The sequence below is a fragment of the Pongo abelii genome, chromosome 11 (genome assembly GCF_028885655.2).
Source record: "Pongo abelii isolate AG06213 chromosome 11, NHGRI_mPonAbe1-v2.0_pri, whole genome shotgun sequence".
Classification (NCBI taxonomy): Eukaryota; Metazoa; Chordata; class Mammalia; order Primates; family Hominidae; genus Pongo; species Pongo abelii.
In genome coordinates, this window is record NC_071996.2 from 94,331,719 (window position 1) to 94,353,433 (window position 21,715).

Below are 21,715 nucleotides of genomic sequence, written 5' to 3' on the forward strand. Positions count from 1 at the left end.
TGCTGCCTCTGCTCTGACCTGCCCATCACCCCCCATGTCATGCTCATTCCTTCTGCTCATCTAAATGCTCTACCTGATTGTGCCCTATCCTAGGAGACTTCTTTGATCAAATAGGCCTCCTGAGACACCCCCCACCCCCGTCAGAACCCCTTTTTTTTTTTGCAGTTTGGCACCTGTCCTCTGCTTGTTTCCTCTGTGTTAGTTTGATCTCCTTAGCTCCACTCTAAGCTCCTGGAGGGCAGGCCCCATGTCTGTGCATCTCTGAGTCTCCATCTTGCTTGTCACTTGCTGTCCTAGACCATGCCTGTTACTGGCCATGTCTGCAGCACATTCCACCTGGGCTTTTCCTCTGTGAGTTTCATGCAGCTGCAGAAGTGCATAGTGTGCTTTGAAACTGAGATGGTGAGTTAGTGCACTTTGAGTCTTCCCTCGTTTCTACCCCCATATTAGTGGTCCTTAAGTGGGAATAGACGTTCCTTCCCTTACTGCTTTATAGGATAATGTTGTGGAGATTTGGTGGCATGAATCAGGCTCAGGAAGTCAGGGGTGGCACGTTGGCAGCCAGGTGGCAAATTGGCAGCTCCTAGGACCAGGTAAAGCTCAATATTTTTAGTTGACTAAAGGGTAGTATTTTCTTTGGTTTTGTTTGTTTGCTCTTTAAATTTTGAATTTGAGTGCCTTTAGCCTGGAATGCATCCTCTAACCCCGATAGAGAGAGCCATCATTTCCTGTTCATTTCTATCACACAGTCCCTGGAAACATTTGAGTTTGAGACCCCTGGAATAAATATTGTTGAAGGAACCAAAGAAGATTAATATTGGCTGTGAATACACTTTAAAAAATATAAAGCAATTTATCAGAATAAATTGTCACTGTTAGTTCAGTTGCTTATTGAAATAGTGGCTTGTTGAAAGTAGATAGCATATAACTAAAAAAGCTGGACGACATTAAGATGAAAAAGGGCTCATTTACAAAAACATGGCGTTTTGAAATTATGTGGTGTTTTGAGATAACTTGAATTTATAAGAAGAAAAAGGAAAAGATTTGGAAATTATATAGGCTCATGAGGTAGTAGACGAAAAGGATACTTCAGAAATCAATATAAGTACATCTATAGACTAACTGTGTGCTAGGCATTATTCTAAGCACTTAAATTACCTATTTTAAGAAAGTAAAAACTAGAAGAAATGGTATTGGGGAAAGATGCATCTAAATTATATTTTGATTTCTCTGTTTTAGCATTTGACATGCATTTTCTACTATGGAAGCATTCCCTCACTTGTTTGTTTGTTTGTTTGTTTGTTTGTTGCCAACTCTTAGGTATATTCTCTAACCCTAATTGGAGTAGGGAGGGAGGTTTGGAATTAGCATGGAAATGTCAGATGAAGGGAAAAGGTGTTATCTTCAGCTGTGTTATGTTGCCAGGGAAATGAATCTGTTATTAAAGTTGTTACATTTTATTTAGGAAGAAATGTAGAGAAAGTATTCCCACATAATCTAACAAGTTGTGCTCTTTGTAAAATAAAAATATACTGGTTAATTTTAACAGTAATACCCCAATTTTTACTTACAAGCAGCAAAATACACACATACGGCCAGTATGTTGAAAATAGCAACAAAACCTCAAGCTTTTTCTCTCCCAAGGCCAGTTCCTTGTTAGGCTGCTGACACCCAATCTCCAGGCCTCCCCAGGATGCTGGTATTAAACATCTCATTAGTATTTACCTACTGTATGCTCTGGGCACTCGGTACATTTAAGGGTGTTTAGATTCTTCTGTCCAAACCTGACTTTCTTCGTCCTTTGGATTCTAAGAGTCATAGAGATGCATATGTCTTCTGCCTCTTTGTCAAGTAGTTCTGAATAGCTTTACAAGTAGATAAGCATGTAAGAAGGGGTTTATGTTCATTCTATAACTTAAAAGAACTCATTGTGGAAGTTTTTTTAAATACTTAAGTGATCAGTGTGGCCAGGCATGGTGGCTCATGCCTCTCTAATCCCAGCACTTTGGGAGGCTGAGTTGGGTGGATCACCTGAGGCCAGGAGTTCGAGACCAGTCTGGCTAACAAGGCAAAACCCTGTCTCTACAAAAAACACAAAAATTAGCCGGGCGTGGTGGCACACACCTGTAGTCCCAGTTACTCGGGAGGCTGAGGCACGAAAATCCCTTGAACCCAAGAGGCAGAGGTTGCAGTGAGCTGAGATTGTGCTACTGCACTCCAGCCTGGGCAACAGAGTGAGATTCTGTCTCCAAAAAAATTTTAAAATAAAAAAAGATTGAGTGAAGAAAAAAAATTTACAGATTCCATCAGTCAAAGCCATTTTAATATATCTCCTTTGAATTTCCATTTCTGTGTATAAGAGTTTTTAAAAATAGTTGTTATCATATTAAGTAGACAGTTGTTTAATTTTCTTATTACACGAGCATTTCCATTTCATTACCTGATTTTCATAACCATCGCTCTCTGATGACTATGTAACATTACTCTCAGTGCACGTTTCTCTTACTACCCCCTATTGTTGGACGTCTAAATTGCGTCTGATTTTTCTCTGTTCCATAACATTGAAATAAGTATCTTTGTGGTGAAAGTTTTTGCAGTATTTAAAATTAGTTTCCTGGTTTGTGAAAAAGTGTAACTGTGTATAAACAATTTGCCTAATTCTCTTAAAGGCTTGATTGTTTATGATACAATAAAACTGGTTCTGCAAAGAAATGTGAAATAAAAGAGCTTTAAATATTTTTTAAAAGTATCTTTATGATTTTATTAAAAGTAAGCATTGTGGAATTGTGGGTGTTAAGTTTTGTTTGTTTGTTTTTTAATAGGCTTATTATGCCCGTGATGCTCTGGCTAAAAACCTCTACAGCAGGTTGTTTTCATGGTTGGTAAATCGAATCAATGAAAGCATTAAGGTACTGAATTTCTGTGAGCAAAATCAGTTGTAATAAGTGGTTTTCACAGTATAAACATTAAGGTGAAGAAAGTTTAAATTTATAATCAAATAATTGATTACCCCTTATAAAGATTATTCCTTAAAAAGAGTTTACCATGTATAAGATTGAAATTTGTCAGGGATTTTGTTTATTTTGTTTTGCCATGTGTGTTGCTTCTGACTGGTGAATAGTCTGATGGTCTTTGTGGAGTTACTCTGGGAGTCGGCATCCCAGGTTCTGGCCTGGCTCACCTGCTAACTAGTGGTACACACTTCGCTGAAAAGGTCACTGTACTTCACCAGGTCATAATCTAATCATTATTAAAATGAGGGTGTTGGACTAGGTGATTTTGAAAGGCACCTCTAATGCCTTCTTTAAATATATCACCTATTATTAAAATTTCTAAGAGTTCTATATCAATGCCCCATCTCATAAATTTTTTAAAAAACAACTAAATTACAGTTATTTTCTTACTTAAGAAACATAATTAACTTGTAATATATATCTATGTTCCTTGGATGCTTGTAGTGTTATATTTCATGCCTTAATTAACCCTTTAATTTGAAACTTTTTTAAGGCACAAACAAAAGTGAGAAAGAAGGTCATGGGTGTTTTGGACATTTATGGCTTTGAGATTTTCGAGGTAAGATTTAAAATTTTTTTTGTAGTGTCTTTAGTAAAGTGGAATGGTTGGAAATTAAATCCTGTATTATGTAGACATTATAAGTAACTGTAACTTTGAATCTACAAATAATCCTTGTGTAGATGTAACACACTATCACTTTGAATCTACCAGCAAATCTTTGTGTAGATGTAACAAAATTTGGTTGTGTATTCCCACGTGTGCCTGAGTGTGTGTGTGTGTGTGTGTGTGTTGTGTGTATGCTGAGAGCCAGCATTTTGGAGATAGTACTGCTTAAAAAGAACTTGTATTAGTATCTGACTTTTGAAATTGCGTATTTAAATTTCTAACTGTGAGGCTTCCAACAAGCTACATGAGTATGTCTGTGGCCATTTGTGTGTTGTTTAGAAAGTGTGGCAGGTTGGTGCCATAAAGAAAGCCACAGGAGGGCTGGACATAGGTTCTGGCCTTGCCAGGGCTGATCATTTCATCTGTGAGACTCAGAGAAAGAGAGTTTGGATTAGGTGATTTGTTGAGTCTCATTACTGTGATCTTATGATAATGAATTCTGCTGCAGAGGTTGAAATAATTTCTGCTGAAGCTCATGGTGAATTTTTAAAAATGATTCTATGCTTGTTACAGATTAAATATTTAAACCATTTGTGCTTGGTTAAGCAACACATATACCTAAAATTAGAATGATATAGAGAAGATGAGCATGGCCCCTGAAAAAAGTGATTTGGAAAATAAAATAAACGTTATGTACTTATGTTAGAATTTCCTTTTTGCCCCCTTGCTAACTTTGACATTTAGAAGGAGTTTTAAGGATCTATTAAAACATTTATTCTCACTTTTAGGAGTGGTATTTTAGTTTGGTTCAGGGAAATAAGAAGTAGATCGGGCTCCTCCTTTCTTAATTCTCCCCCACAAGTAAGATTTGTGAATTTCTTTAAGGAACCAGGCTCTGCCCAGAATGTTCCCAAAGAATTTACATGTTCTAAAAAATTAGGGTCACAGAATCTCAGAAAAAAACATCAGATCATTCCTTTCACCTAAACCAGACCTTGCTAGCGAATGCCTTTTTCTTAGTATGTTTTCCCTCAATCATATTCTATATTTAATAGCTAATGGTAAGTACCAATTGAGGTCCGACTGTATGTAAGCACTGTGGTAAGTGGTGTGTGTATGGTCTGATTTACTTTTCAAAACAGCCTCATGATGTAGCTGTTATTATTATGAATCCCATTTTACAGATGAGAAAGTAAAGCTCCTCAGGTCAACTAACTCTCCAGGATTATACAGCTACTTAGTGGCAGACTCAGGACCTAAACTCCAGGCCCTTTTAATATTTTCATTTATTGCTTTTCTTTCTTACTAAGATTGAGACCAGGGGCACTTCCTCACCTTTCTTCCCAAAGTAACAGGTTCCCCAGTATCTGGAAGTAAGAAAAAAATAAATGTGGTAAGTCTCTGACTCCCCTATTTCTCCACCCTTGTCATCACTCCAAGCTCCTGGCCAGCATTGGGTGCCTTCCTAGATGGAAGTATGTGTGCTGGTGGCTTCCCCATGGGGTCCCCAGAACAGAGGTCTTCAACACAGCATCTGCTTGTATTGTTGCCCATTTAGCAGGATCTACAAAGGAAAGCTACCAATTCCTTGGTAGAAAGGGAAGAATTTGAGGTTTCTGAGTTAGGAGAAATGCTTGAGTACACACAGAAATCACTGCCGAAATTAATTTCTTTCTAGCAAGACCTCAAATTACTGTCACTAAATGGGCAGAATGCCAAAGTCATTCTTTACAGTTGGCAGGGAAAAAGACTTATTACCTAGCACATTGCTGTGCTAATCTAGATTTAAATGGTTTCATGAGCAGGAGAGATGGTAAGCAGAGATTTCACTAGAAAGTTAGATTAAGAAGATACATTCAATGACATTTCTGAAGTCAAAGAAACTGATTTTGTTTTAATTTTGCTAGAAAAGGATTATTGATCTTAAGCCAATGGGCAATGGCTTAGTATCATATCACAACACATGGAAAGTTTAAAAAATAGGATAATGAGGTTATGATGGGATATCTAGTTAACTTTGACTTCCAATAGGTCCTAAGATCTAATTAGCCATGGGAAAAAGAAACACTTACAACACTCAAAGGAAACTGAGTTATAACTCATAAACAATTCATTTCTCAAGTGTTTATTGAGTTACCAGATACCAGTAGTAAACATAACTAAGATATTCCTTGTCTGCATGGAGCTTAGAGTCTTGGCCCTAAGATTGAGAGTCTGTGGCTGCCAGAGGACGCATCCTATCAGGTAGGGAAGTCTAATCAGGAAACTATATTATGTTTTAAAAGTTTGTTTGCTACAGACCTAATCAGAACAGAAGTCAGATGTTCCTGTGTAAACATCCTTTAACTTGTTGCTGGGTGAAATACCCTATACCCTTCAGCAATCCAAGAATATTTTTCACTTCTGGTTAATTCACGTTTCTCTCCATACCTGTCTTGCTGAATGTGCCCTCCTTCTGCAAGTTATACCATCATTTTTCTCAACACTGTTTCAACTAGAGACTTCAGTTTATGAAAATGCCTGCGTTATATTTCCTTTTTTTTTTTTTTTTTTTTTTTTTTGTGATGGAGTCTCACTGTGTTGCCAGGCTGGAGTGTAGTGGTGCGATCTCGGCTCACTACAACCTCCGGGATTCAAGTGATTTTCCTGCAGCACCACGCCCAGCTAATTTTTGTATTTTTAGTAGAGACAGGGTTTCACCATGTTGGCTAGGATGGTCTCAATCTTTTGACTTCATGATCCACCCACCTCAGCCTCCCAAAGTGCAGGGATTACAGGCATGAGCCACCACACCCGCCTGGCTGCCTGTCTTACATTTCTAAATATTCTTCCTTTCTTTGGAGGATTACTCTATTTCAGTGGTTCTCAAACAGCTGTGCATTGGCATCACCTGGGGAGCGTTTGCAAATTCAGATGTCTAGGCTGTACCCAGAGCAATTACATCGGAATCTCTGGAGATGGGGCTGCAGCAGCAACATTTTTAAAGCTCTGAGGTGATTCCAGTGTGCACTCAAGGTTGAGACCAAATGCTCTGTTAGACAGTAATCTCTGGAGTAAACTGCAGATTCCAAACGTGGTGTTCATGCTGCTTGGCCACTGTGTGAAACACCCTTGTAAAACACTGGGCCTCACCTACTGTTCATCTGGGCATGGTGGCTCACACCTGTTATCCCAGCACTTTGGGAGGCCAACGCGGGCGGATCACGAGGTCAGGAGATCGAGATCATCCTGGCAAACATGGTGAAACCCTGTCTCTACTAAAAATACAAAAATTAGCTGGGCGTGGTGGCTTGCGCCTGTAGTCCCAGCTACTTGGGAGGCTGAGGCAGGAAAATCGCTTGAACCCAGGAGGCGGTTTTTACTCAGTTTAAACAGAACTTTCAGCCAAGGCCAAATCCAATCAGTTATATGTCTATAGCAAATCTTATAATGGCCATCAAATTATAAAAAGTTAACTTTCCTTCTCCATGCAGTAAATACTTTTTCTTTTTTCCCCCCAGTTCCTTGAGAGAATCAAGATTTGTTTTTTCATTATATTTAATTGTTCCCTCCATTTTCCTTTCTAAGCCTTCTCAGATTAATCTTCAGTTTTGATTTTTAATAACTTTTTTTAAATAAATTTATTTGTGGGGAGGTTAGATTAGAGATTTGGTTGGGGATTTTTAGGTACTTTTACCTGCTTTTTAATACAGAGTTACAGAAGTTTTTTTCTTCTTTTAATAAATTATTCACATACATTCCCAGATGCCAGCCTATATTTTCCTAGATTCTCAGCAATGTTAGAACACATGGAGACATCAGGAAGCTCAGAGTGTTAGGAAACCAAGAAAATTAAGAACTTAAAAGTACTGCAAGTTGAAGTACAAGGGGTCGGAGTATGGAAGAAGTATTCAGATCCACATCAAGGCAAAAATGAAAATTTCTGTGATATTTTCCACCCAAGTGAAAAGAAACTGCTGGAGTATAGATAACATTTATTTTTTTCTTTGTTCTGTTGTTCTTCAGTTGACTGTAGGAATTAAGAGTTCTGCCTTTTAGAATACCCTGGGCATCTCTTTAAAAACTGGACAGTAAAGGGTGAGACTTTTTAAAAAAAATGCATCTAATTGTCCCATGGCCCTGCAGTTCCCATGAAAATGCCTTTTTTAGCTGAGCTGGTGGAAACCTTTCATTCCCTGTGGTCTGTCTCTAAACGGAAGAGGGAAACTGATGCATTAAACCATGGGTTGATGACACATGGATTTGACTGCAAAACATTCCAGTACCAGCTAGAAGTGCTGCCTGGCTGGCCACATGTGATCCGATGTCAGTTTGGAAAACAGATCAGTGGAACAATGATACCAAAAATAAGGTGAAGTGAATTAAAATGTATAGAGGAAAAAAAATCTAGCTGTACCTCCTGGTAGAACAGAAGACCAACTTCCCAAAGGAAGAAAATTATAATGCAAATACTCCAATACCACACATTTATGTTTGGACATTCTTATAACTGAAAAGATGGTCTGTGATTTCTGAGAAATATTTATAGCATATCCATAAAAGAACTGCTATTCTTTTTTAAAAAAAGATATTAAGTTAAAAAGTAAGTTGAACAATCTACATTGATTTCAGCTCGTTTTCTACATACTTATCTGACAGGCATTAAAACTGGCAAATATTTTACTGGGAAAATCTGATTGGTCATTAGTGTTCTGTAGACCAAAGCAGGCAGTAGTAGCTGATTATTTCACCTTTCATACAGTGGAGCTAGTTTAACACAGGCAAAGTGCTAATTACTTTCAGTTATGGACTCCTTATTTATCTTGCCCTCATAAACCTCACTGAAAGTGACCCATATATGGTAAGAGTATGATAGGCTAGATGCAATGATGATTTCAAATAAAAAAATCTAATACTTGGGCAAGAGTCATTGTAGTCTGGTAGGGTCACCTCATGATTATAGGATTTGTTTTCTAAATTGTTTTTAAAAGAAATTCTGGCTATAGTCAGCACCTTCTACTCTAGTTTCTTGCCTTCATTTGGTCCTTCTTATGCTAGAAAGCTTATCATAGAAGAGGAAGGAAACAATTTAAAGTAGATTTAAAAACAAAAAAAAGATGACAACTGCTATGATTGGTAAAAGATAGATAGATAGATAAGATAGATAGATTAGATAGATAGATAGATAGATAGATAGATAGATAGATAAGATAGATAGATAGATTGAACTGTGTGAATAGCCAGCAATCCCTGAATCCCAGAGCCGGGCACCCCTCCCCATGTGTCAGTCTCATGAGTCAAAGTCTTATAGTGTATCTTTTATGGATATGCTGTAAATATTTCTCAGAAATCACAGACCATCTTTTCAGTTACAAGAATGTCCAAACTTGGCACGGTGGCTCAATCCTATAATCCCAGCAGTTTGGGAGGCCAAGGCGGGCAGATCACAAGGTCAGGAGTTCAAGACCAGTCTGACCAACATGGTGAAACCCCGTCTCTACTAAAAATACAAAAATTAGCCGGGCGTAGTGGCACGCTCCTGTAGTCCCAGCTACTTGGGAGGCTGAGGCAGGAGAATCACTTGAACCCGGGAGACGGAGGTTGCAGTGAGCCGAGATCACACCACTGCACTGCAGCCTGGGCAACAGAGCGAGACTCCATATCAAAAAAAAAAAAAATTCAAACTTAAAAGTGTGGAATAATTGGAATATTTGGATTATAATTTTCTTCCTTTGTGAAGTTGGACTTCTGTTCTGTGTAATAATATGTGTGTATTTCTTCCAGATATAAAAAGTTTTCAGATGAAAGCCTATTTTAAAATATTTCAGAAGCGCACGATAACATTGTTTTTCTTAAAATTTGCTGTATTTTAGTATATACCTGGAAGAAAAAACGTTAAGAGAAATTTTCTAAACCTTTAGCTAGTCATTCAATTTTGTAAATGTCTAAAAAGGAGACTATTTCATATTAAATGGTTTTCTCATATATTTTGAGGATTTTTTAAGTTTACATTCTAAAAAAAGCAATTCTTGTTTTGGAGCCTATTTCTTGATGCTGTGATATTTAAAAATGGACCGTGGTTAAGTGCATTATATTTTTCTATAGGAACAGCATTATAATCAGAAGCTGTCAAAGGCTTTAACACCAAATAAATCTTTGCAAGGACCAACAGCATATTTTACAGCAATAATATAGCCCAACTTCCCTAAAATAATAATATACACTCAAAATCCTGTAACTTTTATATAAATTTATTGACTCATTTACTATGCAGGAGACTTTACTGTATGTAAAAATACAGAAACCCCCAAGCCAGCATGTTATATTCAAAATTTGATCTCAAATGAAAGTGCTGAACTATAAGAAACACTAATATGTAATTAACATAAGTCATGGTCGTTGTGTTTGGACTGCTCACTGTTTCAAATACATTATATTCATCTACAGACTCCTTCCCATTTCTCTGTCCCAAATACAGAGGGACAGAGCTGCCACTTCTATTTACTGTCTTCCTTTCAATATTTATTGTTTTTAAAGAGCCTAAGAGTTTAAAAAATATCTGTCTTCCTTAAAGAGTTTAAAATATCATCAGCCTCCTTTGTTGCTAAGGAGAATACACAAAGGGGCCGGTATTTTTGATACATCTTAAATAATTTATATTGGAGAGTTTATGATTGATACTTGTGAGTATAAAGTAGTTATGAATCGACTGGGAATAAGATTTTCTGAGTTTTTGTTTGTTTGTTTGTTTGTTTGTTTGTTTTGATGTTGAAAGGATGGACTCAAAGTCTAGAATTCTTAAAAGCCCTAGCGTTTAAAATTTGGTTATATTATATACTTCTAAACATAGTAAGTGCTCACTATCCCAATCTATAATTGGTAACTATAGTGTGAAACAGCAGAGAACAGACACCTTGCTGTTTGCCTTTGTTCTCTAAAGCAGCCTCAGCTTCATTTAGGGAGGTTATGTAATAGAAAGCCCAGAAGGTACTTGTTTGAAGATGTTTCTAAGTTTTAGTTTTATTCCTTAGTCTTCAGGGATAAATGTGGGTAAGACAGTAGAGAAAAATTGCATGCTTGGAGCATGGGTGGAAAACTGGAGAGAGGAGATGAGTCATTCCTGGGGCAAGTTCCTGCCCACTTCCTCTTCTGGAGACTTTGATTCATGAGCCTGACACGTGGGAGAGGGCCTGTCTCAGGGATTGCTGGCTATTCACACAGTTCTTGACAAACCAAAAAAGTCTCCAAATATAAAGGTGCTTTGGGGCCTTCCTATTCATCTGGTGGTTTCTAGTCTCAGTTTAGCTATTTTATGAAGGAGAAGGGGCCCAAGTTGAAAACCAGGTATTAATTTAATATTTGTATTAATGGAAAAATGTGTTAGACCTATACAAGTTGGAGTTCTGTGAACTGCTGCCAGGCTATTCCTTAATTTTCTGCAGATTATTGATTATTCCTTAAATTTTTGAAAGTTTTTAATCATATGTGAAGTCCCATTTTCCTCCACATTTGAACAATGCCATCAACTTCAGCTTAGATCACAAGAGAGGTGTGTGTGTCTTTAGCCTTCACTTTGAGCAGTAATGATCATCTAGGTGACCCATGACATGTTTTGGAGACTTTGGAGGTGAGTTTGCAATAGATGCTGATTTCTGTGGGGAAGTAAGTTAATTTCTACATCAGTGATTGTGCTATTCTATTTTTGTTTGGGTTTTTTTTTTGGGGGGGGACGGTGTTTTTTTAGCAGTAGAGTAAGTTCGGACAGTCAAGTTTTTGTTATTAGGGCATCGCCAGGAGAATACTCTTTCCTTGTTGGTTTTTGAAAAGGAGCCTCAGCACGGTACTACACAGGGATGTGTCACTGGTGTGGGAAAGGGGAGTTACTTTTGGATCGTGATGGATCTCTTCACTTTTTGGTGATCCACCAACCACCACTGCCCCTGACTGTTTGGGTGGATGTGGACCTTGGATACATGTCATGCATGTTTTCTTTTTTTTTTTTTTTTTTTTTTTTTTAGCAACATGGCTGTTTATTTCACCTGGGTACAGGCAGGCTGAGTCTGAAAAGAGAGTCAGCAAAGGGTGGTGGGATTATCATTAGTTTTTATAGGTTTTGGGATAGGCAGTGGAGTTAAGAGCAGTGTTTTGGGGGCAGGGGGCAGATCTCACAAAGTACATTCTCAAGGGTGGGGAGAATTACAAAGAACCTTCTTAAGGGTGGGGGAGATTATAAAGAACCTTCCTAAGGGTGGGGGAGGTTACAAAGTACATTGATCAGTTAGGTTGGAGCAGAAATAAATCGCAATGGTGGAATGTCATCAGTTAAGGCTATTTTCACTTTTTTTGTGGATCTTCAGTTGCTTCAGGCCATCTGGATATATACATGCTGGTCACTGGGGGTATGATGGCTTAGCTTGGGCTCAGAGGCTTGACATTCCTGTCTTCTTATATTGATAAGAAAAATAAAACAAAATAGTGGTAAAGTGTTGAGACGGCAAAAATTTTTGGGGGTGGTATGGAAAGATAATGGGCGATGTTTCTCAGGGCTGCTTCGAGCGGGATTGGGGCAGTGTGGGAACCTACAGTGGGAGAGATTCAACTGAAGAAAGATTTTGGGGTAAGAGGTGATATTGTGGGGTTGTTAGAAGGAGCATTTGTCATATAGAATTATTGGTGATAGCCTGGATGGCATGTTTTCTTTTTCCTGATAATTTATAATTAGAAGCATTGGATTTTAAAGCTTTAAAGCTTCAGGCAAGTTATATGATGTATCATTATTTCAGTCAAACCGTTTTTATCCCGAAGAACTCTCCTCTAGCAAACCACAGTTCAGACACCACAGGAAGGTATTGTGGTCCTGTCTTTTGAATTGACTGGATATGGGTCTTGATCCAAAGTTTTACACTGATCAAAAATACAGCCTGAATGGTAAAAGCCATCATTTGTAACCATGAATAACTATCAATACATGCTCGCTTTTAGAAGTTTATTGCTAATTAAGAACTGACTGCATTTTGTGTAATTTGTCCCTTTTTGCACCAGAATGCAGTAAGTATGACCTGTTTGCAGTGCTGGTCTGTTGCATGCTCTTGTGTTAATAGCTTCTCTAGCTGTGTGAGTTTTGCAGTAAGTGGTTGTTGAATAACCATGTGGATATAAAATACAGAATCCGTACAGGAATTTTTAAAGGTTATGGGCAAATTTAATTTAGTTGTAACAATCCTTAAATTGTTTTGTAATTGTGAAGCTTTGCCTCTGGTTTCTAATCTGCTTGTGTGTATTTCATGGTCCTGTTTTAGAAGTGTACTTTGAGCTGTTCATAGCTACATAGTGTGTCTGAGGACACTAGTGCTTTCCTTTCCTTCTCATCATTTGCCATTTGATGATTTAGCATAATTGGGTTGAAATAGCTCCATGGGCACAGACTTGCCAGATAACAGATTTGCTCCATGAGACTGTTGTCTAAAAAAAAGTCAAAGATCTGCTCTTATAAGTTATTAATGTTTTACTTTTACTTATAGGTTTTATTTATAGTTGCATCATATAGAGACATACTTTAGCAAAGCAATTGAGACTTTCTGATATATGGAATGCCTTTATGCTGAGTAAATAATAATAAGGCATCTATACTAGACCAACTTCAGTTTCTAATTGAAATTGTTAGCTCTGTGAATTTGAGCACAGGGTTTTAAAAAATTTGTGTGAAAATGAGGACTGAGGAGTGCCCTTTGTATCTGACTATATTTGTCAAAAGTATTGAAAATAAATGTTTGCCCTTTAGTAAGACCCTTCAAGACATAAAACAAACAAACTTTTATCCTTGACTAAGTTTAGCATTAACAAGATAAGTCACTGATAATATATTCACATGTGTTATTTATGAGTTTGAGTTTAAAGTTTCCTCTGATCACTGCGTCACTGGTGATTAGAAATTCCTAGCTGACTTCCAGGAAAGAATGTAGTTAGATGCTGCAGCGTAAGTATCATCTTTAAGTTTTCCTAAGTAAGACCAAAGTTGATTTTTAAAGATCAACTTTCAGAAGACTCTGTGACTTTTTCACTTCTATCACGTACGGAGGGATTTGAAGGCCAGTGACTCTGCCTGTTCACAAGGAGCAGTGAGCTTTGGCTGCACCATTACATGTGGGCTCTCCTTCCTCATTAGACCAGGACTGGCCACCACTGTGGGAGAAGAGTCCAGTTTACCAGTGGTGGAGTCATACTGTCCCTCGCTCCCACTGCCACCATCTTTGGGCAATAAAGAAAAATAGAGGTGAAAACAAGTTTTAGTGTCAGATCTACTTCTTCCTGGACCATGTGGTTCTTGATAAATTTATTCATTTGGTGCCCTCAGGATGCAGCAATACATTAAGCCCTGCAGATTGTTCAGAAATGATTTAGGCATAAAGCTTCTGTCAACGAATTCATAAGAGATTAATATGAAGGAGAGGCTGCTGAGACTTCTAAGAGTGATCAAGGGTGTGGGCCTTCTACAGAGAGAGAGATTGTTTCTTGTCAGGGAGATGCTTTAATCTTTGGGTCTCCATTTGGTAGGAACTTCATTTGTTCATTCAGTCAGCCAATACATATTGAGAACTTGCTAGGTGTGAGGTGCTGTGTAAGGGGTAGGAATACAGTGAACAAGAGAACATGATCAGCCCTCACCCATAAGAATGTACAGTCTAGTGAGGCAGATGTATATGAAACTAATCTGTAAATGTGTACACTTACACATACACACATGTTCGTATAACATGATTTACAAAAAGGGTTAGGATGCAAGAGTCAGAGTGAGGGATCTGTCCCTGGATGGGGACAATAAGGGGTCAGTTCAGGGGGACTTCCTTGAGCTCTGAAGTTTCACCTGAGAATGGGAGATTCAGAACTTGGTGACAGAAATTGTGGAGCTCACTGTGTCTTTGCTGATCCTTCAGCAAAGGAAGTGAGATTGTTTCTAGCTTTTCTGTTTGGGGTGCTTCTCTGTCAACTAAAAATCTTCATCCTTCAAATATTGCATCATTTGTGTATACTTCATTCATTCACTTACTCATGACCCACTCCTCGAGTGCCTGTGATGGGCAAGCGTCTGTCCTAGGAGCCGTGTGCTGGGCCAGAGTTAAATCTGAGAGATCATGTGTGGCATTTCTCATGGATTGAGATGTCTGAGTGTCATTGTTTTGAGAGAGCTAGTGGCATGGTTTATAAGGCTGTTTTTCATTTTCTCCATACAGGACAACAGCTTTGAGCAGTTCATTATTAATTATTGTAATGAAAAGCTGCAACAAATCTTCATTGAACTTACTCTTAAAGAAGAGCAGGAGGAGTATATACGGGAGGTAATGTTGAAATGCTTTTTTAAAGTGTTGGTCCTTTTTTACTCGTAATATAAATTCTAATTCAGAAGATAGTCTAAACAAGAAGCCATATTCAAAAGGCTACATACTGTATGATTCCATCTGTCATTCTAGAAGAGGCAAAGCTATAGAGACTGATTATCTATAAGAAGCTATAGAGTCAGGGATTGCCAGGAGATAGGAGTCGTGAGGGGGTTGTGGCTGCAGAGAGACAGCACGAGGGAATTTTGGGGACTGATTATGGTGGTGGTTGCTTGACAGTATACATTTGCCAAAACTTAGAGAACTGTATACCAAAAAAGTCAGTATCACTGTAAGTAGATTTGAAAATATTTTGAGACTTTGTTCAATATAAAAAAGTATTGGGTATTCAAATTTATAGTAAAAATAGGTAACAGTTATTGAGTCCTTACTACATAGCAGGTATTATATTAAGTGCTATGTATGGATTATCTCATTTAATGTAATCTTAAAACAACCAGAAGTAGTGTTTGCAGAGTCTTTTCATCATTAATTTAAAAATATATATTTGCTTTTCACCCTTTTATTTTTTAAAATAGCCAGTCTTTTTCCAAGTGTAAAATTAGTTATTTCAAAAAATAAAAAGGAATTGTTATGTTTATATTTTTATTTCCTTTTTTGTTTATTTGCCTTAATATTTTAGTAATGATATTACGTGTTTTCCTTTATTTTCTTAGTATCATTTTCAGCCATTAAGGACACTGAATTCTCTTTTATCTTTCTTTCCATATAGATTTTTCTAATGTGATTGTTATCCCCAGTGGCTTAGTAAAACAACCCATTTACTCAAAAGCTAAATCATAAATATTTCATCTTTATTTTAGAGTACTCATTATGCTTCAGAAATGTTTTATACTTGTCTGGCACCTTTTAGTAACATAAATATTCTAAAAGCACGATTCATTCTTTTCCTGTCTTCTCCTCATGAAGAGAATGCCCAAACTTTGATGGGTAACTGAAAACAGTTTGTACAGATTGTTTAAAACACTTCTAAGAATATATAGGAAGATTCCTAGCTTGCTGTATGAATAGAAGACAAATAAATGTTTACAGTTATGGACAGAATGTAAGTAGACACAGAAAGATTACATTTGGCTTTATGGATTTGGCTTTGTAGCCAGTGTTAGAACCAGTGGATAGATTTTCACGTCTTTCCTTATGTTGAAAATACTTTGTGGTAGCGCTGGCCTTTTTTTTTTTTTTTAAACACTTCAAAGAGTTAACTTCCCTACAACACAAGATTGACTCTAAAATTAATTTTTTTCCTTATGATTAGAGGTTCAGAACAGAAGAATCTAGGCTTTAAATTCTTGGGATCAAGTTCTAACTTATTTCCTTATAAACATTGTAAACATACACAAAGTAATATTGACCCAGGGGCCTGTTGAGTAAATATTTGGCCCAGGGCCAGTGAAGTGCATGGGAAATTGCTGCAGATGGGAGAGTGAAATGGAAGGCAGTCTCAGAACAGGTCAAGGGTGTTTGCTTCAATCAAATTATGTCAGTGGTAGGCAGCTGCATTGAGAAAGTTTTGGGAACTGCCTGTGACATTTGCAGTACCCATTCTATAAAGAAAATAAATTCAGAGAGGAAGGGAAATATGATAAGATGGGCAAAGTCTGTTTTATGGATGGTAGTGTCGTGGCTTCATCTTGTGTCATTGGATTTTGTTCTGTTTTGTCTTTTAGGATATAGAATGGACTCACATTGACTACTTCAATAATGCTATCATTTGTGACCTAATAGAAAATGTGAGTACTTAGGTACAGTTTTCTAAAGAATGTTTTAGTCCTATAATTCACCCTTATAAATGTTCTCAGTGCCTCAATGTTAAGCATTAGTATTTTCACTGTTATATATATGTATACACACACACACACACACACACACACACACCCCCCCACACCCACATATGTTAAGGAACTGCAGAGTTCTAGAGATTTTATTGTAGCCCTAAGAGATCATACACAGTTCTTGAACACATACATAGACAGCTGGATGTTTTGATACTTAGCCAGGATCCCCTGTGGCCATTATCACAACACTCTTTTATGACCTTCAGACACCAGGCCTTAAAGGTACCAGCCTTTCTTGTATGGTTGGAGCCCAGGTCTATTCCATGACTCCTGGGCATGTGAGTACTGATCAGTGTGGGCTCTGAGCAGCCATCCAGTTTTTTGCCAAATCAAAATATCCATTTCATTCCCAAAACTCTAATGACCTCTTAACATACTATTCACCGGGTATTATATTAAGTTTAAGAGACATAAAGGGACAACCTCTGGAGCTGAATTAAGTGAGACCCCAGAAGTGGCTTAAGTGCACCTGTAGCATTGATTCAGATCATACACGCAGAGGGCATTGCATGTGTGACTGCAGGTGGCCAGGGACCTGGAATTTTTCAGATGACCCAAGTATGTGCATATGCAAAAAGGCTTAAAGTGTGAAAAATTATTGGATAATTTCGAGTAAGCTTTCTGAGTCCACGATTTTTGTTTTTAGATCATATTCCGTAGTTTATTGTAAATGAATTAAATGTAGGAAGACTGATTTTGTGTGTGGAAAACAGGAAACTAATTTATGCTTAGGATTACTAATACCTGACTTTGAATAAGTAATTTGAAACAGTGTATAAGCTTTATTATCCTGCAGTCTTTTTAGCAAGACCAGTTTAGTGAGATGAGTGCTGTGTTTCAGGAATACAGTCACATGCTCTGAATGAATATTAAATCATTTTCTACTCATCTTTTACAAAGCTTTTGGGAAATATGTAATTAGCCAGTATTTTTTTTCTCAGTATTCAAGATATTCCTAAAAGTTGTTTCTCTGATTAAATTAAACATTAAAAACAATATTCTAAGGCATCACTATTTTTCAATAAGAAATAAACTGTGTTTCAAAAAATCTGAACAGTGTTGAATGGGAACACTAATATTCCACATAAGCAATTCAGATCTCTGATTTTGGCTCTGAAAAGTGAATTTCCTGAAAATTTTCCTGGTACATTTTGTGAAGGAGGTAATTTGCTATGGGAATCTTAATTTTCAGAATTTCTGGTTAGTATGTTTTCCTTGATAAATATAACCTTGCATTTAATTATTCTCTTTTAAGAAGGGGAGAAAAAGAACAGTGGTAATGCACTTAATTTAACTAGATTATCTCAGCCAAAAATCCCCTTGCTATATGATTGAAGAAGCTCATGTTCACATAGGAACCTGGGTATATAAAGGAAATGTTTCCTTTCAGCATCATTAAACAATAATGTTTGTGCTGGGGATGTTATGAACACACTTGATTCCTGAGAGTCCACACTTCCCCAGGGTTTTGTGTGGAATGAATAAATGCTGGTCAGAGGATGTCGTGGCCTTGTGAGCAGAAGGGGAGAGGAACAGAGGACTTTGCCTGGGTGGAAGTAGGTGGGGTTGATGGTCAGTGGAGTGGATTGTTTTTGGAATCAAGACTTATGACCCCATAGGGGCAGTCCATGGAGTAGCAGTCTTTATTTAGCAAAGTAGAAGCTTCCTGACTTCTGATTCAGTTTAGGGCTGATTACTCTTGGAATAAAAATGACCACAGGGTCTAGATATGCAACAAATACATTTTCACTTATGTTTAACATCCATTTAGAAATTCCACATGAATTTCTAAAATCTAAATCTATATGAAACAGATATTCTTGAAATCAGCTTGATTGCAGTGATTGTTAAAAACAGCATCTCAAATCACAGCATTTTTTTCTAGAAAATAAACTTTATTTTGAACACATGAACAATTTGGAAACAGAAAACGAGTTTCCTTCTTAAGAGTGAATCAAATAATGGCCTTAGAAGACTGCTTTGTGATTTGAGACATGTTATAGAGGCTGTATTGTCACATTCATTTCTGCTTTTAGATTTGTTTTTAAATCTTTGAGGTCCAACTTGTCTTTTTCTAAGAGTATAAATTTCAGTCATCATCAGGCTAAGGTGTCTGAGGCAACTCCTAGGTACTGTTGTTCTGTGTGGGGAGAGGGAAACCAAGAAGACACACTCTTCCCAACCACACCACCATACACACACCTGGGATCCTTCGGGAAAGAGCTGATTCCTGTGGCTTTTGTTATTGTTTCGATTCTCTGCTTTTTGTTATAACTGAACAGACTTTTCTTGTGACTAAGTTGATTGTGTTTGATGGTGTAATTAGGAATAATTATTAAAACAATACAGTGAGGAAGGAAGGAAACTTTATTTCCGTTTTCCCAGAACACAAATGGAATCCTGGCCATGCTGGATGAAGAGTGCCTCAGACCTGGCACAGTCACCGATGAGACCTTCTTAGAAAAGCTGAACCAAGTATGTGCCACCCACCAGCACTTTGAGAGCAGGATGAGCAAGTGCTCTCGGTTCCTCAATGACACGTCTCTGCCTCACAGCTGCTTCAGGATCCAGCATTATGCTGGAAAGGTATGGGGGAGCTGTGAGCACCCAGTCAGGCCTGCCAAGTTATCCCTGCGAGGAGGCTGTACCTCAGAGATGGGTGTTCGAAACCCCATTAACTTGTGAGGAAAAATTGAGCTGCTAAAGTGGTTGAATCAATAAATGTTCAATAGAAATAGAATCTGGACCATGTTGACTAAAATCTTATTAATGTAGAAAATCGAAAGCAAAGCTAATGGACTTAATGAAGAGTCTAAATATATTTTTGAATCATCTTTATTATTTTCAAACTCTAAGCTATCCTATAAAAAATACCAATTAACACTATTGAAGGAGATTTGCCAGTACAAATTAAGAGTCAATAAAGACTTAAGGCTTTAAAAACACAAGCCATTTAGCAAAAATAATGAATTCTTTGAGATTTTGAAATGACCTTAGGGAAAATATTTACCTTTTTTAAAAAGCACTTATTTATTTGGTTAATATTTGGGGGAATTAATTTTATGTCTAATATATAAAGACAATGCTAAAAACAATCTTAATTGATTAATCTTTAGAATCCTGAAAGAATATTGATTAGAGCTAATGCTTCCTTTTTCATAAAATTGCAAACTTCAAAGGGAAAAAAACTTCTTGATTATACATTTGTAAAAAGTATATAGTACCTGAATTACCTTTAATTTCAAAATGTTAGAACTTGGTACTTTATTTTTTTTATTAGCTTATATTATTAAAAGATAATTTCTGATCAGCTTTTCTGCTGCTTCAGGATATTTATGAAAATGTTAGTATTGTTTCTATTTTGCCCCATCTACTTTTAAACAGACTAGAATTGGTATATGAAAACTAAAAAGTAAAAGTAAAACCCCAGAATATGTTCAGACTCTTAAAAAATGCAAAATCCATTGAAAATGTTATGATAACATTTTTGGAGTTTATTCTTGCGAATCCTGAATGGTAATAGAATTTATTTTGATCTTGTCTGTGATTTAGACAGATGGAATTTAAACTTAGAGGCGAACTCATTATGAGAGTGTGACTAACGTGTCAGGGATTTTTTGATGGTGAAGGAAGTGGCTGCAATGTAGATAGTCTTGGAGTATTTTTAATAGTTGTTTGACATTATAGCATGCAGTGTGCCTGTCATTGAGTTACATGTGCTGCTTATAGGTGCTGTACCAGGTGGAAGGATTTGTTGACAAAAACAACGACCTTCTCTATCGAGACCTGTCCCAAGCCATGTGGAAGGCCAGCCATGCCCTCATCAAGTCTTTGTTCCCCGAAGGGAATCCCGCCAAGATCAACCTGAAAAGGCCTCCTACAGCAGGCTCACAGTTCAAGGCATCCGTGGCCACTCTGATGAAAAACCTACAGACCAAGAACCCAAACTATATTAGGTATTTCTGGCACATAAAACTTTCACAGTTCAAATGTGAGAGCACCCCGAAGGAATATCATTTTTCGCTTTGCTTCAATCTGAGTGTAGCCGAAGCAGAGGGTAACTAAAATACTTACAGATTAAATAATACCTTATCTGGGATTGGCTTAAAAAATGCTCCACTGTCCTTTCCCCTAAAGTAAGAAAGCAAAAAAGTAAAGTGTGGTGGAGAAGATAGTAGATACCTAATGAAGCTCAGTGGTTGACACCTAGGGGTTTTCAACTTTCTGTATGTTTATTATTATTTTTTTAATGGCAAGTTAAAAAACAAAATGTATGTTTTTTCTGGTCAGTGTTTTGCAGAAAACTCTTGTTGGCTTCATTTGGGATTCTTGTTCTATTAGCTTAGAGCACAGCATTGAAGCAAGTGCTTTAGTTAACAGCTCTGGCACTTCTTAGGAGACATGCACTTTTTTCTTCCTTGTGAGAGGTGTAGGCCTGGAGAAAGTAATGATTCCTAAAGCAATCTGAATTTTTTTCAAGGCAATAGAAAGACCTTCTTAAAAGGGACTGGGCGTGGTGGCTCACACCTATAATCCCAACACTTTGGGAGGCGGAGGCGGGTGGATCACCTCAGGTCAGGAATTCGAGACTAGCCTGGCCAACATGGCAAAACTCTATCTCTACTAAAAATATAAAAATTAGCCGGGCGTGGTGGCGGGAACCTATAATCCCAACTACTTGGGAGGCTGAGGCAGGAGAATCGCTTGGAGGCAGAGGTTGCAGTGAGCCAAGGTCGTGCCACTGCACTCCAGCCTGGGTGACAAAACAAGACTCCATCTCAAAAAAAAAAAAAAAGGGAAAAAGGCTTCTGGGCTCTTCTCTTTTTCTGCTTCTAGGGCATCTTAGACAGAACTCTGTCTAGATTTAATAAAGACCAACTAGGA

The 21,715-nt window shown here is 37.5% G+C and overlaps 1 protein-coding gene and 1 non-coding gene across 13 annotated transcripts in view; both read left to right on the forward strand.

Moving 5' to 3' along the window:
- The window catches only part of MYO1B (myosin IB), a 177,958-nt gene that overhangs the window by 121,478 nt on the left and 34,765 nt on the right, over nt 1–21,715 (forward strand). For all 12 annotated transcript variants that reach the window (XM_024243264.3, XM_063712923.1, XM_063712925.1 and 9 more), the window contains exons 12-17: nt 2,823–2,909; nt 3,508–3,573; nt 14,832–14,936; nt 16,664–16,726; nt 19,217–19,417; nt 20,561–20,787. In XM_024243264.3, the coding sequence (XP_024099032.2) occupies nt 2,823–2,909; nt 3,508–3,573; nt 14,832–14,936; nt 16,664–16,726; nt 19,217–19,417; nt 20,561–20,787 (749 nt within the window). The remainder of the gene's footprint in view (nt 1–2,822; nt 2,910–3,507; nt 3,574–14,831; nt 14,937–16,663; nt 16,727–19,216; nt 19,418–20,560; nt 20,788–21,715) is intronic.
- Nucleotides 4,215–4,322, forward strand: LOC112132442 (U6 spliceosomal RNA). The gene has a single exon (XR_002914213.2). It is a non-coding gene; the product is annotated as a U6 spliceosomal RNA (small nuclear RNA).